At 41.5% G+C, this 16604-nt stretch overlaps 1 protein-coding gene across 5 annotated transcripts in view; it reads left to right on the top strand.

Moving 5' to 3' along the window:
* Positions 1-14780, top strand: part of LOC120714043 (WD repeat containing planar cell polarity effector) — an 86752-nt gene extending 71972 nt beyond the window's left edge. For 4 of the 5 annotated variants that reach the window (XM_040000056.1, XM_040000055.1, XM_040000053.1 and 1 more), the window contains 4 exons: positions 3775-3880; positions 7984-8075; positions 9557-9588; positions 11003-14780. In XM_040000056.1, the coding sequence (XP_039855990.1) occupies positions 3775-3880; positions 7984-8075; positions 9557-9588; positions 11003-11056 (284 nt within the window). In that variant the 3' untranslated portion in view covers positions 11057-14780. The remainder of the gene's footprint in view (positions 1-3774; positions 3881-7983; positions 8076-9556; positions 9589-11002) is intronic. The other variant, XM_040000054.1, reaches the window with a different exon arrangement.
* Positions 14781-16604: the final 1824 nt, after the last annotated feature.

Raw genomic sequence — 16604 nt, 5'->3', positions numbered from 1 at the left:
GCATGCATGCGCGCACGCACACAAACACAGCCTCTGGCGTGTTTGTGACACACTCACACATTTATCATTGGGCATGTGCAAGCCCCTAAAACAGAAGCGGTAAACGGACTGATTGTTAAGGAAAACACTTTAACTTTTAAGGTGGCTGTAGCTCAGGCGGTAGAGCAGGTCATCTACTGATCGTTGGTGGTTCGATTCCTGGCTTCCCCCTAGTCTGAATGCCAAATATCCTTGAGCAAAATACTCACCCCAAGTTGCTCTTCGATGCAGCCATCGGAATATGAATGTGTGTGAATGTTAGTTAGGAAGCACTTGGTAACAGCTTAGGAAAAAGTGCTTGTGCGAATGGGTGTCATTGGGTGATTGCACAAGTTGTGTAAAGCGCTTTGAGTGTTCAAGAAAGAGTAGAAAAGTGCTCACTAAGAACCAGTCCAAGGTAACGACAAGAATGTCAACTTTCGAGTTTCGGTGCCTTTCAGGGTTTTCAGTTAAATTCAGTCCGTACCTGCATGTACTAATATGTGCTTTGCAAATTAATCAGAGTGTTGTTTGCTGTTAAAATATAAATAACATCTGCAGGTATGTCTGGTTGTTCTCATCATCACATGGTCTCCTCCTGATTCCTTCCTCACTGACTGTGTCATCAGTCACATGTTCTCTATGCACAAAGTTCCCACAGTGCAGCTTCAGTCACCTTTGCCCCACATTGTCAAAAAATTTAGTTCAAACACACTCAAGAAAGTTGTTTGTTCTCAATAGAAATCAAGCAGACACACGTGTTTGTGTAAACGTGTTCTGGTGGTCGTTTGAAAGCAGATCAATTCTAGTTTCTTGCTGCTCAAGAGAAACTTAAAAACAGCTCGTTTTGTTTGTGAAATCTGAAATGACCTCTATTAGGTCAACCTGTTGTTATGACAAAAGCATAAGCATGACCTAACCCCAGCTTTGTTCTGAGCTTTGAAAGAGTTTTTCCTCCCTCTGTATGGATTTCGGTCATGAGTGGCCAGCAGTAACTTTCACTGGAGTACCTGTTACACATTTTATTTAGTTAGTTAGTTTTGTTTCGTTTTTTAGGACAGATGGTGGGGGACCTGTTCTAAGGCAACAGTGTAAGACACTATTTAACTGAACAGCATGTGTAGTTTGTTCACATCTGTTTTCTTGCTTTAAAATGATAATTTATTCCATGCATCCTTCAGTTTTCTTAACTGCTGATCCAATCCAAGGTTATGAAGAAAGATGCAGCCTATCCAGGGTGTCACGGGGTGAGAGGGACAGGTTACCAGTCTATCACCAAACTAACTTCACCCACTTAAAAAAAAACAAACAGAAAAACAAGAACCAAATGATTGGTTATTTCCTTTACATTACTTACACCGGGCCTTTAGATTGATTCATCATCACTGATGATGATAGATTGGTTCTGTGGAATCGTTTGAGGAACCAAACTGTAGTTTTCAGTCAAAGTTTGCTGCATCCAAGCTTAAAGATGTTGCATCAGATCAGAAGTATTCTTGTTGAGGTTTTTTTTAGTTGTGAACCATAAATTTCTTTACCAGTCAGACTGTCATTGCTGTGTTCTAGTGTAACATGCTGAGCCGTCTTAGGGAGAACACGGAGCACAAACAACCTACGGCCATATTTGGCTCATCCTCTTCCCCACAAAGAAATTCAAATTGCAGGTTGTGCCTTTGACAGTGTGCAGGTGGTGAGAACAGGACTTCCATAAAGCAAGTCCAGAGGTGCACAAGGAGAAAACATTGAAGGAGAAACCAACATTCAGCTAGACAGTATATTGAACTTTTCCTTCAACTGTGTGTGAGTGGGTTTTGTTTTTTTTTGCTGTTCTCCACCCTGCAATTTTATTTATTTGATGCTATGTTTTTTTGTTTGTTTAAATGAATGTATTAGCTTAAAGCCTAATTCTGCTAAAACCTAAAACTGCTGTCCTTTAGCCAGACGTCAGAATAGCCGTTAAATCATTCAAGTTGCTTTTGAGGTTATATCCTGAGGCAGTTTTACACCTGAAATTACCTGCAAGTACTGAAAGGCATTTCCAAAAGCGAAGCATGTGGTGACACAGACCACCCTGAAATATGATGCCCCCGTCACCACCACCACCACCACCCACTAAGTCATTAGTGTACTGTTGATCTTACAGTGCCTAAAGCTGTTGCATGAGAGCGTAATTAAATGGGAACAGATGAAATGGAACTTGCTACATTTACTCAAGTACTTCACTATATTACAGTTGCTGCGTTCTACTTCCGCTTCACTATATTTTGACCTTTTATTGTACTACATAAATTGAAAATATTTTGAAATATAAAACTATTAGTACAGATGAAGCTAAACAGCATCTTGAGCTGCAAAATTAAAGTGATATATATATTAATTAATCACTGTTTATGATCCAGTAATGTTGTGCATATGAGTCTATGTGGTCGATACTTCTTCTTTATGTACTTTTAGTATATTTTGATGCTAAAACTTTGGTCTTGTTATTGAAGTAGGATTATGACTTCCAGAATCACCTTTTTTAGGATACAGGAAAACACATGAGCCCAGATGTCTCCGCCTCCGTCTTCTGTGCCAACTCAAAAAGTCTTTGAAATCCATCTGCAGCTACCTGAGTTATAGGACAGAAAAACTACTTGCTGCGGTTTCCCTGAGTAGCAACTGGGGAAAAAACCTCATCTAGGTCATCTCCACCATGTGCTATTTTACACAATGCAGAACTGGAAAAAAATAACACTGGAAAGATGAATACATCTCCTCATATTGTTTGACTCATTTTTGTATTTGTTTTCTAAAAAAAAAAAAAGAAAAACAAAATGACTCATTTCCAAATCGAGCGGTTGTTTAAGGTGGATGTCAGTCTAAGACTTGGAAACGGCCCATATGTGCATCCATTGTAAGTCCCGATGAACAGAGATTCTGCTGTCGCTTGTAGACAAACATAAACGCACAATAGAGAACACACATTTCAGCTTAGAAATGGTCCCTTTTTATAACAGCATTGGAAATCGCTTATAGCTGTCTGGCTGACAAGTGTGCTGATTTGGATAGATAGAGCATTGTGAGAGGCAGAGTAGCGAACAAGTGCGAGGGAAGGCCCCTTTCTTTTCCCCTCTATCTCTTTTTCCTTTGAGTAGCGTTTTGCCAAGAGGAGAAGCCAAGTTGGTTTCCCGATCGTTCTGTCTCCCCCTCACAAAGGCTGACATGACTGCAGGGCTTTTCAACGGGCAAAGAGATGAGAGCTTTATCTGAAGATCCACTTCTCCTCCTCCTCCCTCCCGCTCCCTCTCTTTCCCTCTCTTCTTGGTTGTTGCGGTAAAAGCCTGTTAGCTGCGGTGTGTGTTGAGGGAAAGCAGCGTTTGTTTCTTGCTTCCTTCTCAGCTCTGTCGGCTGCTTTGTTCGCACATCCGCCGTTTACTGTTTGACATCTTGTCTCAATTCAGAAACTCGAATCGAGTGTTTATCAGTAACAAGATGATCAAGGTTTGATGTCCAAATTAGCAGAAACAGACGCTCAGGCACTGTTCGCCTTATACAAACCATATTTAGAGGAGAAATTGTAAGGCTTAGAAACATGCTATAGACCGAAATATCAGCACCAGCAGCTGCCAATAAACAGAGCAACATCTTGACGCCAGAGAAGCACACACAGTTTATTAGTATATGTGTACTATAATGAAAAGCAGTGACACAATCCGGGTTACTTTATTTATTTTTTGCTCTCACTAATCCTTATATTTGTATTTTGTGTTAAAGAAGATCTTCAGAGAGGCAGAAGTGATGCCTGTGGTTCCAGCTTCAGTGACCTTCAGGTAGCGAGGACGCAAAGTGTAGCGGACCCTCCACGCTCCCCATCAACACAGTGAGTCACATGTACCATGTGCAGTTCCACATTTGTCAAGTGTTATCTGTTTAAACTGGTTTTCAAACAGGGTGTGACATCCTTAGATCTAGAACCATGTTTGTATATTCATATCAAAGCAAATTTTCCAGATTCTCCCCCCTTCTCCTCCCTTATTGAGGAAGAAAACAACACGTTAATGCTGAAGCTTCAGTATGGAGAGTCCAGAAATGAGTCCGAGACGGTACGGTGGTTGTGTCTAACTTTTATGTGGTCTATGATCAGATTAAAGTTACAAAATCTTGCCTTTTTATGACTGAGAGACATTACAGCTTTTACACTGATACCCGATCAGTCATGGACGCTCTTTTTCAGGACATGCGTGATGGCATCAGAGAAGAGGCACTAGAAAAAGACTGTAAAGTTATCAAAGTGGTGCATATGACACTGTAAAGGCTGTACGCTTTGGACTGAGGTCCTTTAATGTTAGTACATACGCTCACCAGCCAATCATTAGATACTCCTTCCTAGTACTGAGTTGGATCCCCTTTTTGCCTTCAGAACTGCCTTAATTCCTCAAGGCGTAGATTCAGCAAGGTGCTGGAAACACTCCTCAAAGATAAGATGACATCACACAGTCGCTGCAGATTTGTCCACCGCACATCCATGACGTGAATCTCCTGTACCGCCAATTAATGAGCAGTTATTTGAGTATTATGCATTTAATTATGAGTGATGATTCATCTCTGGCTCTCTTCCACTGCATGCCTTTTGTCTTGTGTCCCTCCCCTCACCCCTAACTGGTTGCTGCAGATGGCTGCCCCTCTGTCAGCCTGGTTCTGCCAGAGGTTTCTTCCTGTTAAAGATGGAGTTTTTCCTTCCCACTGTCGCCAAAGTGCTTGCTCATAAGGGGCCGTCTGATTGTTTGGGGTTTCTGTGTTATTGTGGGGTCTTTACCCTACAATATTAAGTCACTGGGTATTTTCTGTTTTTAAGACCATTCTCTGTAAACCGTAGGCATGGCTGTGAGGGGAAAATCCCAGCAGATCAGCAGTTTCTAAAATACTCTGAACATGGTGTGGTTATTGGTGCGAAACAGGCTGCTGAAGTTGCCTTTCCTCCTCATTCTGATGCTCACAACTTCAGTAGCTCGCTTTGATCATGTCTGCATGCTTAAATGCACTGAGTGATCGACTGACTAGATATTCGCATTAACGTAGTAGCTGGTGAGTGTATTTTATGTCCTTCTGGATAAAAACAAGAAGCAACAGGTTTTGGTGAAGCGTGATTTGCTGATCACTTTAACCTCTTTCCAAACACACACAGTATAACACTGTTCCTTTACCCTTTGTGCATATAGTGCGAGAGAATTAACCACAATACATTTGTGGATCAGGCAGATAAACAAACGTAAACTTTCTATAGTGTTAAGAGGTTACAAATGCAGGCGATACTATACTGTCACAATCATTTGACACTTTGTTTTTGCAAAAATGTTGACTTGAGCTGCCATTTATATTAGAAAAAAAAAAAATTTAGTTCAGCTCACTACAAATAAGGCATCCAGACACTGCTACGTTCCCGCAGAGGTTCTGCATTGTCTGCTCATGAATCGTATGAGAGCGTCTGTGGCCAAATGACCCAGCTGCAGCCTAAGAGCCTTCACTCCCAGCGACATTTCAAATGTCAAAACCACATCAGTTCCGGGTCTTACGCTTCCAGCGATCCCAGAGTTGAACCGGGAGCCACATTTTTAAAACGCCACCAGAGTCCATTTTCACTACGGCTCAGTCTCCAGAGTGCAGACCAAACTCAGTGTTTCAGAGTGATTGTTTAATACAATCGTCCACATGAATGACATGTTGAAACAGTGTGACTAAAGACGCGCTGAAAGCATCCCTCTCCGTCTCTCACACACAAACATACACACAAACACAGCCACATCCACGGCTCTATTATTGTGGGATGGTGGTGGGGTGGGGAAGTGATGGAGGGGCCTTCCTTGTCATACCCCAACTAACATATTGGAGTATTTATATGGGATTTGTGTGCATTAGATAAAAAGGCACTCTTGTTCTTTTCATCCTCATAGGCTTTTCATGGCTGTTTGACTGTAACACTGATGACTCTCTGCTGCACCCCCTCCACCCTCAAACCCCTCCACTCTGCGTTTCTCTAAGCCCCTTCCATCCACCCCAAATCCTTTCCTATCGGCCAATTTAAACAAGCTGGGTCCAGAGAGAGAGAGAGAGAGAGAGGGGAAGAGACAGAGATGCTGTGTCCTAAGCTCTTTTTAAAAACAGTAAAAGGAACGAGACGAGGGAAAAAAGAGCGGTAAAGAGGGTTAGGGCGATTTGGCAGCCAAAAGCCCAGTCGTACTACCCCAGGTCTTCCCCTGCACCGCTGACAGAGGCTAAGAAAGCAGATCCCCAAACCTCCCCAAAGATAATGGCCACAGAGAGGAAGAGACAAAGCTTCTGCTTTTTTATTGCACCCCCCCCCCCCCCTCCTCCTCCTCCTTTAGAACAATTTTTATATTGAAACACCCCCCACCCCCCCTCCTCTTTTGTAATCTGGTCTCCGATGAAGTTTCATTGTTTCTCATGTGAAGCCAGTGACAGCTTAGCTGAGATGGAGTAGGGCAGGAATTATAGCGCAGGCGTTTTCCCGTTTGGCTCGCTGAGAAAAGAGCGGAGAAAGAGAGGAAGGCGAGCACAATGGCAGTTTGGGGGCTCCTCGCCGATTCCCGCCGCATTCCCCAAATCCGACTCGAAGTGAGAGAGAACAAGACGGAAATCTGGGAAGCGTCCCAACGTTCCTTTGATGGCTGCTGGCCTCTCTCGCTCATCACACAGTCTTCTGTCAGTGGAGGACGGAGAATGCAAGATTTCATTTTTTTATTTTTGCTTACTGGAGGCCAAAGTTACTGTGAGCATTCAGAGCGACAGAGAGCTGAGAATTTCCGTTAACAGTTTATTTTATGATGATAAATGATAACGATAAATGCGCTGACTGACTTCTTGGTGTGACCTAATCTAAAGTTGTAAAGGAAAAACTAAAAATGTTCATGTTTGAACATTTGAAAGGTTGAGAGAAGTATCTGCTTGCAGTTCAATTCTGTCTTACCGACCATTTATATTTATATTTATATTTCTGGTAATGCTATAGAGAAAAAACACCTTAGTTTTAGCAGTTTCAGCAGTAACAGTGGTGTGTATCTAAATCTGTGATGGAAACGGACAAACCAAACACTGTAAAACTAAAGTTTCAGATTCATTGAATTCATTAAATCTCTATCTGAAATCTAAACTAGAAGCAGACTTAAAACCTTAGTGGACAAAGCAAACCCGAGATGAATAAATACAAAAACTTTTTTTGAAATAAGACAGCTTTAGTAGTTGAAAAATTGGACAAGGGGAAATAGTCAGGTGTAAAAACCTGCGCTGCTTTCACAAGGCCGAATCATCATAACCAGATAATTGGATGGGAGCTCTCTGAGGTGGCAAAGCTCATAAGGTGCTTTGAGTAACCAGTGGTGACCAGAGAGGTTCAAAGGGGGGAATGAAACATGAACCAGCGACAGGATCCTGGAAAAAAGTAGTGGTTTGGGGACGCCCAAAAAATTCCAAACCACAGCCAAATGGTCAATAAAATTATTTTCTATAAATCAATGTATTGCTTAAAAGCATGGAGTAATACAGGCTTAATGTCTGCATTGCTTCCTTCCTCTTTTGGGCCAGTAGAAAATCTCATGATTTCACACTTCATGTCAATCTGTCGTTAAATTTCTCTTTTATCAGTTGCAGTGAGCTTTTCCTGAAACTGCATAGCTTAGCCTGTTAGCCAGCTGGAGAAGCTCGTGAGTGAGTCCAGACCTGCTAAATCAGTGCTGGGTTTATAAGAGGGTTCATGGATGATTTCTGCTTGTCTAAAGATCTCTGCCTTTCAGGATTTGCCGCTAATGGTTTTGTGCCAGATATAGAACCTTAGAGGCTAACAGCATATTTACTTTATCATAATGTTTCTGGTCTTATCTATTCTGTGCTTTGTTTTACGAACGTACTCATTCGTTCAGTTTTAAACAACATGAAACATGCGTCACCAGCTCTATTTTCTTTCGTCAGTGCTGATGGAGCAGCCAGTCGGAGGAGACAACAACCAGAGACCTTACATTTGACCGTCAACCCAGACGTGCTCAGGATGCTGAAACAAACGGGTAAGTCTGCAGGTATAAATGAACAGTGCAAACCCAGCAAAACTCTCTCAGAGGATGACATTGCTAGTCAGCTTTGGTAAAAAAGTGAAACCTGTCTTATTGTAAAGAAACCATAGCTAGGTTTGATATCAGTGTCTACTAAACTTTTTACTTTTGAATCAGTTTAGCTTTTTTTAGACGTCTTTCCAACATCTTGGTTAGTGTGGCCAAGGAGAGGAGAAGTCAGGGCATCTCTACTTAGACTGCAGCATCCTTTGACCTGATTGCAGAAGAGGCAGAAAATTGATAGATGGATAGACTGATGGATCATTTTTCACCTGGTTTACATCTAGACTGAGTTTAGATGCAAACCTAGCAGATTTTATTAAATGCTTAAAAAATGAAAACAAGAAAATGATTAACCTGAAGATGATGACCAGAGAAATACAGAGTTTTGTGTATGATTTTGTGTATGATTGAAGACCATTCATGCATGTTAGATCTCATCCGTGTCCTGTTATTGTGGCTTTTTCTTATTTAAAGAAGTCACGCCAACATAATTTTTCTCATTTGTACAGGTACTTATACCTGTACAAAGCATCTGATTTCTTTCTGGCTCGAGTTACCTTCCCTTCCCAAATCTAGAATTTAAGCCAAAACTGCAGATCTAATAATTGAATCCACTATGTTTACGTTCCTTTGACTTTAGATTAATCCACCCTCCATTTTGCTGTTAATCATCCCGCACTGCCTACAAGACAACAAGTGCTTTCACCAGTAACAGCTGATGGAGAGAGCGTGCCCATTATTTTAAAGAGCAGCTAATAATGTTCAGCATTTCAGTGTCAGGGCCACGTTTTAAGCCCCGCAGCAATTCTCCGGCGACATTCAGCCTGCTTTTTATTCTCTAAACGTCGCCTGAGTGCTCTGCTCTCCCCGTCTCAGATGTCTGAGATGACTAACTGGTCATTTAGGAAAAACACCCATTAAGAAAACATCACTTCTTCTTCTTCTTCTTGTAGCTGCGCTGCCTCCTCCCTCCATCCTGCTCTCTCCATTTTAATAATTCCATTTTTTCCTTCTTTTTTTTTTTTTTTAGGTGATTAGCAATTGTCTCTGCATCAAATCGCTCTGTCATTCCATAATCCGGACTGTAGGCTATTGAGGGGAATTTGCATCACCGTTTTAAATATCTGTATATGCACGTCAGGGTTTTAATGTCAATCATAACCTTATTAACGCAGCGCTCAGAGCGAGAGAGATCGCCATGAGTGACAACGGTTTACGTTCGTTAAAACCCAGAAAAGGCGACGTGTCCGACCTGCTGAGCGAGCATGTAACCTGTTCAGGCGTTCAGCTGCGTGTGTTTACGCGCCGTGGGGCTGTCGTGTGTGATTATGCATGTCTAATGTTTGGTTGTTGTACTTGTTTCAAGTGTCATGGCTGGTTTACGGCAGCATCGAACATCATTCTCAGATGCCTTCTGTCGTTTTGTTCTGCAGGAAGCAGCAGAGCTGACGGAGACGGAGTGAATGTAAGTTCACTGATAGTTAAGTAACGCGGTTGCAGAAGCTGCAGTTTAGTGCAGAAAAACATGTAAAGTTTTGCATTTATGATCAGTGTATAAACACGTATTAATGCTAATAATGCTCTGCATTTACAAGCAGTTATGAGGACATTTAGGAGTTTGTTAATGTACAGTTTTTATAAGCAATCACAGCTTCTCATATTAAGACACATTAACTCAGAGCTCGCTGTGATTTAGTGCTGTCGTGATGGCAGAGTTTCATGATTACTGCGCTAAAAAAGTCTCACTACGGGAGTTATTGTGACACCTGTAGAAAAATAACTAATGCAACCATCCTGTCAGTGAGTTACACATAACTTTATTTATTGTCATTTATATAAACTTTATATAAAAATCCATGGACAGTCTATAACCATAACGGTGTAATCGCTCATTTCTGATGTTCTTAAATGTGCACTACTGGTCTCGCTCTGTTTGGCACGCCGTGATAGTTATATGGAGTCCCACACCACACCAACAGTTCAGCTGACTGTAATTCATGAAGGTGAACAACTAGGAAAGTGTGGCTGTGTGGATTTATCCTCAGTGAAACCCCAAGATCACAAGCAGTGAGACCAGCGGCTGAAAGACTGTTGCATAAGATCGCAAAAACAATCCTTAGCTTCCGTTCATGGTTCGAAAAAATTGGGGCATCAGTAAATCCATGCTTCACGTGAGCGATGCAAACCAGAGCAGTCGCTGTTTAGCATCAGTGACATTTCCCACATTGTCCTAGATAAACGCATAAACTTTGCCCCACATTTGGTTGGTTGGAAGCTGCTAACCGTAAATGCAATCATTATCTAACAGTGCGGTGAAAGGACACCTTTGCAACAGCGTCAAAAATGTGACTGCTTGCATTGGAGTAATTTATACAGGTGGACGTGATTAAGTGGCCAGTGAGTGTCTATCTTTTATTACCTGAATTATCTTAATTACTGAAATGAGGGTTAAATTTATAGTTGCTGATAATAGATCAAACTGCATGAATTCAACTTATAGACTCGTAAACTGAAACGAGAACTAAATAAACAATGTGTGTATTTATTTATATGTATAAAAGTAAACAAAGAGAAGTTATCGCATTAGAGTTGAAGAATACCTGGAGGATGTCTTATTGGACTGCTGTTTACAGTGATTAGCCAATTAGATATTAAAAAATTAAAAATGAACATATGCTGTTATTTTTATTACATTTGATAACATTTACATTACATTGGTCACTTAGTTCTTTTTATTGTTTTTACAGGATTAATTGTTCAACAGACTGTTGGATGATGAATATAATAAATGCAGAAATGACTGCAGCTCCATATGTTTATACTTATATAATATTCATTATTCATGTTTATTAAGGGGGATGTTTCTGTTTCTTCCTCAGGATGATGACGACGACCCCGGGATGCTTCATGTGGTTCATTTAGGGATGGTTTGAAAAGACTAACGAACAACAGATAAGACTTTATTAATCCCAGAGGGACACAACATCTCACCAATAACAAGCACAGTAGTTACTTTGCTTGAAGCTTAATCTATAAAGGGTTTAAAAGTCCCCTCATTCACAGCCACACATGGAAAACAGTTTATTTTTTTTATACCTGTCATAGAACGTTTGTGAATTTCAGCCAAATCATAAACATGAAATTCACTGAATTCAGCTTATTTCGTGTCTTTGTGAAGTCTAAACCAAATGAACCCTTGAAGGAAACACTTACCTGCTTCTTCTTTTAAAAACACGGCAGAAAATGTTTAAAACCTTTACATTAATCAGCCTGAAAAAATAAAGCCTCCCATTTTACACTCATCTCACTGATATTGGATGTTCCAGGCTTCCTCTGCACGCGCATGTGTGCGTGTGCGCCGAGTAGATGTGTGCGTTTGCGTGTTGGCCGAGATTACAGGCCGCAGTTTTATTCATGAACGGGAGCCAACCAGCGACTTTAAAGCATCGCGCGGAGCCCCTTTCCTGAACAGCAGCCATAGCCGTGTCAGAGCTGTCGACGCGCTGCGCTCACCGACTAATCTGACAGCGCCGCGCGAGCCCTAATCCCTCACTGTATCGTAATCTATTTACTTTGCATTCTAAGAGGATTTCCACCAAAAAATATACAAGAAGCGATGTTGGAAATGGACAGAAGATCAGCGAGGATGCTTTTCTGCTGGGTTTTTTTTTTGTTTGTTTGTTTGTTTTGTTAGCTTTAAAAAAAATCATTGTATGTTTTTCGGGGAGTCAATCCTCTACGAAAGGGATGGGTGAAAGGAATTACATTTCTGACTGATACTAATACTTCTCTTATGTAAACATCAAAATGTTATATTTCCCTTCTGATGATACAGTCACACTGCAGAGGCAGCTGGAGATAAGTGGCATCTGTCGCCGCCTTTAGTGCATCTCTTGACACGTTTATAATTTACAAACCAAGGCTGCATTATCTCCTGATTGTTTGGCTTGACAGCTTGAATAAAAACTGCAAAATTGCTTAACAGGCAAACACGGGTCCCTCCCATCCCTCCGATGGCCTACACAGTCACCTTTTTGACATGCAAACAGTGAAAGCTCATAATACAAATGAAATTTCATAATACAGAAAACAAAGTGGGAGACCAAATGCTCTCCTCGGTTACCCTTTAAGCAATTATGTCAGCTTTGTGAAATCCTAAATAGTTATGCTTCATTTAAAATGTGGCCAGCAGCTTTTATTTATGAAACACCGCCTCACGCTCCAATCTTTGCCATCCGAGATGACTTGCAGAGATAGGCTTATTAGTGGTATTAACATACTGCGCGGCGTGCTGGAGCTGTGAAACGGCCTTGTTAACATTTGGAAATGAATCAAGCCTCCAGCATTTGCTATTATCCAGGTTATCTGCCTATTCCCCCCCCCCTTCTCTGTGCAACAGCTGTGCTGTTTCTCTGCACTGCGTCTAATGATGGCCCTGATTGGACTGATACGGTTCCCCCCTCAGGGGGACGTTTGTATGATTTATAGGTTTGTTTCTGATCTCTGCGAGAGAAATCCCTAAAATATTATAGACAAATATGTCAAGACCATTAAAGACATCAAAGAGACAAGTTTACTTACAACGGAGAGTTTTTAGAAGGAAGAGATTCCCTGAAAAACGAAGAAAAATACTGACTAGTGTTACGGTTTCTCTTTGTTGTTGGTTCTCAGGTGATTGAGATGCACTTTGCTTAAGGATCACACTGCGATCGCTTCATCGAGAAAAGTGCTCGGTTATAGTTTAGCATATCTGGTTTTAATATCTGTTCCTGAAAAAGCCTCACAGACAAAAGCGTTATATCTTGATTCTCTGATTCGAACAGTTTGTTTTTCCTTTCTTTTCTTTTTTGTTAGACTAAACAAAAAAATAAAGCACGAGTAAATAAAATGAATATGATCTGATGGGTCCTGTTATAGATTCTGGAGACTTCTTATGACAGCAAATTATACACACGTTATAGTTTTATCAGGCTGATACTTCATGAATGTGGCTGATTTTGTCAGATTTTCTTACAAAGTTTTCTTTTGATGTACACATGAGCTGCAAAACACTGTTAGTTATTTTCTTTAAAGAAAATTGAATTCTGAAATCCCCAAAAGACGCATTAGGATTTGTCTTCTTTTGATTTTATGAGCTGAACTAACTCTCAGACTGAAATAAATCTGCATGCAAATAATGTAAACACGTATAGAAATCTATATTTCCTCATGCGTGGTCCAAGTAACTTTATTTCTTTGCTGTGAGATTTTAATTTTAAAGGTTTACGGTCATAGTACTGCATCATTTTTATGCATTTCTGCCCCTGGCATCTGTTTGTGAAGAGAATCTTGTCTCTGAATGAAAAAGAAAATGTGGCCAACACGTCAGACAGCGATGCGTTGACACACAGAGACGACGTCCGCTGCGGGGAAGCGCTAAAGCCTGCAGGCCAACCAGCCCTCCATTAAGCCCTCCCAAGTCTGGTGGGCTGCAAGGAGAAGACAAGTTGTAACTTGGGATGATGAGTCTGCTGCATCCTTTGCAGATGAGATAATGTAAGCACTCTTCAGATACCTCTCTAATCCATCCCCTCCTCGCTGTGACGCAACTGATGCATGAGGATAGAGGACAGGAAGTGGGGCTGTCATCAGAAAAACAAAAGTCAGATATGAGGGGTGTCGTCCGCAGAAATCAGCGAGAGCTGCTTTCGCCGGTCCAATCTTGTCTGATTTCCCTCCATCAGCCACTTCAAGGGAGGAAAAGGAGGAGGAAGGAAGTGCGTGACTGCTCAGCTGATCTCAGAGCAGCACAAAAGCCTCCAATCATTTAATTTAATGGTCTACAGTAACAGGACTTCAGTGGAGACTGTGTTGGTGATTAGCAAAACCCAAGTAAGACAATGGCAGCAGTGGTGTAGGAGGACAGTAAATCAAATCAAAGTAAGTCAAATACATCTGATTCTGCCCTGCAGTTTGGACTTCCTTTGCATGTTGGCAAAAAAAAAAAAGTTAAATCTCAATGTCACCATTTTATTCTACCCATGTCAATAAAAATGCCAACTTTTCAGCCTTGCTGCCCCCATCAGACCTCTTTTCCTTTGGCTAATTCAGCACCACATGCCCATGGTTCAGACGGTGCAAGTTCATTTGGTGTTTTGTGAAACTAAACTGATGTGTGGCTGCTGGTTCTTGTCCCTGTGCATGAGTTAACAGCAGTATTTTAAAGAGCAGAATTAGACTTCACAGCAAACGAAGTGCACGCAAGGTCCCAGGAGGTCAGGAGGCCACAGTTCTTGTCTCCTTTGTGAGCTTTTTGTGTTTTGCACTTCTTTGTTTTCACTCACTCGTTTGTTTAATTTTCACTCGCTGGACAGGTTTAAGAAAATATTGTGTTTAAATATGCTCCATTACATTATAAACCCGCAGGCTCATAATGATGCTTAAGAGTACTCAGCGCATTTAAATGGGACATGGTTCCCACTTTTGCTGGTAAAGCAATTTCCTGTAACTTGCCGATAAGTTCTGTGGTTTCACCCACCGTTCTGTCTCCATATACAAGTAGTGTTGAACCACAGAGCTCCAGCTGCCCTCAAATACCGACTAGAAGCCTGTCCTCCATTCCTGATGTGATGGTGTCAGGAGGATCCACTGACTTATTTTCTCCCAAAGTTGAAATATTTCCACATCTTTTTTTAAACTTTGTGGATTTCCATCGCTAACATAAAAAAGGGAGGATTGTTAGATGCCATGCGAGTGAATGAAAGTGGGTCTTTTTAGTTATTATTTATGGGTGTAAATTTGAAATTAAGTCATTAATATCAAACTTTTATATAGAAAGAGATCAGAAGCATGCTAGCTACTAAATTTACCAAATCATCACGTGCATAAGTGCAGCTTCACGTGGCTCCTATTGTGGTTGTAAATTTGTTTACCGGCCTTCATTCTTCATTATAATGAGGATTCTTTGCAAATTAGTACAATAAGCCACCTGGGCCTCCAGTGTTTCTGTGTAAATGCACAATTTTCTGCCACAAAAAGCATTTTGTTTTTAAATTATGCCTTTTCATGCTTGTTTTAAGAAAAGCTCTCACAAGTGTTGGATGTCTCACTAGCTGGAAACTGAGGATCACCAACAAAAGTGACCAGAGCTGTCTACCTGACGTAAAGAGAGGTGACCAAATTTCTCAGCACGCTTCAGGATCAGGTAACCCGTGTACTCCTTTAATTCCACAGAAATGGGACGGCTAAGACTCGATGTACAAATTGTCCCTAGTCTGTCCTCTGCTGAACTAAACCTACAGCTCCCAAACCCAAGAGGAATTTCATGAATGCTCTCAGTGCCTGGTGCCACAGGGGTGACTAAGCTGCTTTCACTCCACCAGCTCGGCTGCGCCGGCCGCCTGGACTCAGCTGTGAAATCCTCGGTGGTACTCTCGGCTTCTTTGAGTCTCAATGACGAACTCAAGGGGTTGAAGGGTTTTTAGGCCAGAAAACATTTAAAAATTACTAAATAAACCAAAACAAATCAACCAAGCTACCCTTTTTTAAAATTCCCACACCTGATGTTCAACTAAAGAATTTAAAAGCAGGAAACTGAGGCCTTGCCTGACAAAGCACAGAAACCTGAGACGGTGGCCCGGACTACTCCCATGTTGGTGTACAGTTGACCCCAGATCAACCTCTCAGGTAAATTTAATCCTCCTCTGTATCACCCTTCACTCTTCATACCGGCCTATGAACACAACAGGATGCCAAGGTCTGGCGACAGTCGGCAGCCAATGAAAGACAAGCGTGAGTGCTGTTTTTTTCCTGTCCTGCATGGAAATGGAAGACAAGAAAACAGTCCCAGCATGCAGGCTGCTATCGGTGCATCTGCCGGGCCTTTCGGATCTTTGTCTTGCGCACACATACACACCGACTTATCGAAGCCCAGGAGTGCTCGCAAACCAAATACTGGAGGATCAGTCCGGTTTCTGTCTTTATCTTTTCCGTCTGTCTCTTTTTTACTTTCCTAGATACAAATCTCAAACCACTCATGCGAGGACCGTCCGGCATGGTTCCAGTTCATTTCCTGGACAAAGTGTGAACAAAGTGTCAACAGTTTCCAGTCCACCCACATTCACACACCTTAACCGCAAAAGATGAGAGGCCAAAAGGTCAAATCAGCTGACATTGGGGACGTTGTGCTGCGATCGATCGTCCCGTTGAGCAGAATATGAAGGTGTCAGACCCTCAAAATCAGGCTTATACAAACACTGGTCACACTAATAGTTCAATAACACCCTTTTTAATTATTAAAATATCACATATCTAATATACTCCTGCAGGAAAACTGCTGCAGCACTCTGTTTTTGTATCTGTGGATTATTGTTTTAAGGCTTTAATTCTCCCTGTCAGCATTTTAGAGCATCGCATTGCCAACATTCAGGTGAAAGAACTGATTATTTGTAGTTCTGTTTATCCGTTATGTTGATTAAACTGTGTCCTCAAAACACCCCCATG

This window comes from Simochromis diagramma, unplaced genomic scaffold, assembly GCF_900408965.1.
Source record: "Simochromis diagramma unplaced genomic scaffold, fSimDia1.1 OVJJ01000596.1, whole genome shotgun sequence".
Lineage (NCBI taxonomy): Eukaryota > Metazoa > Chordata > Actinopteri > Cichliformes > Cichlidae > Simochromis > Simochromis diagramma.
This window is presented reverse-complemented; position numbering and strand designations above follow the sequence as displayed.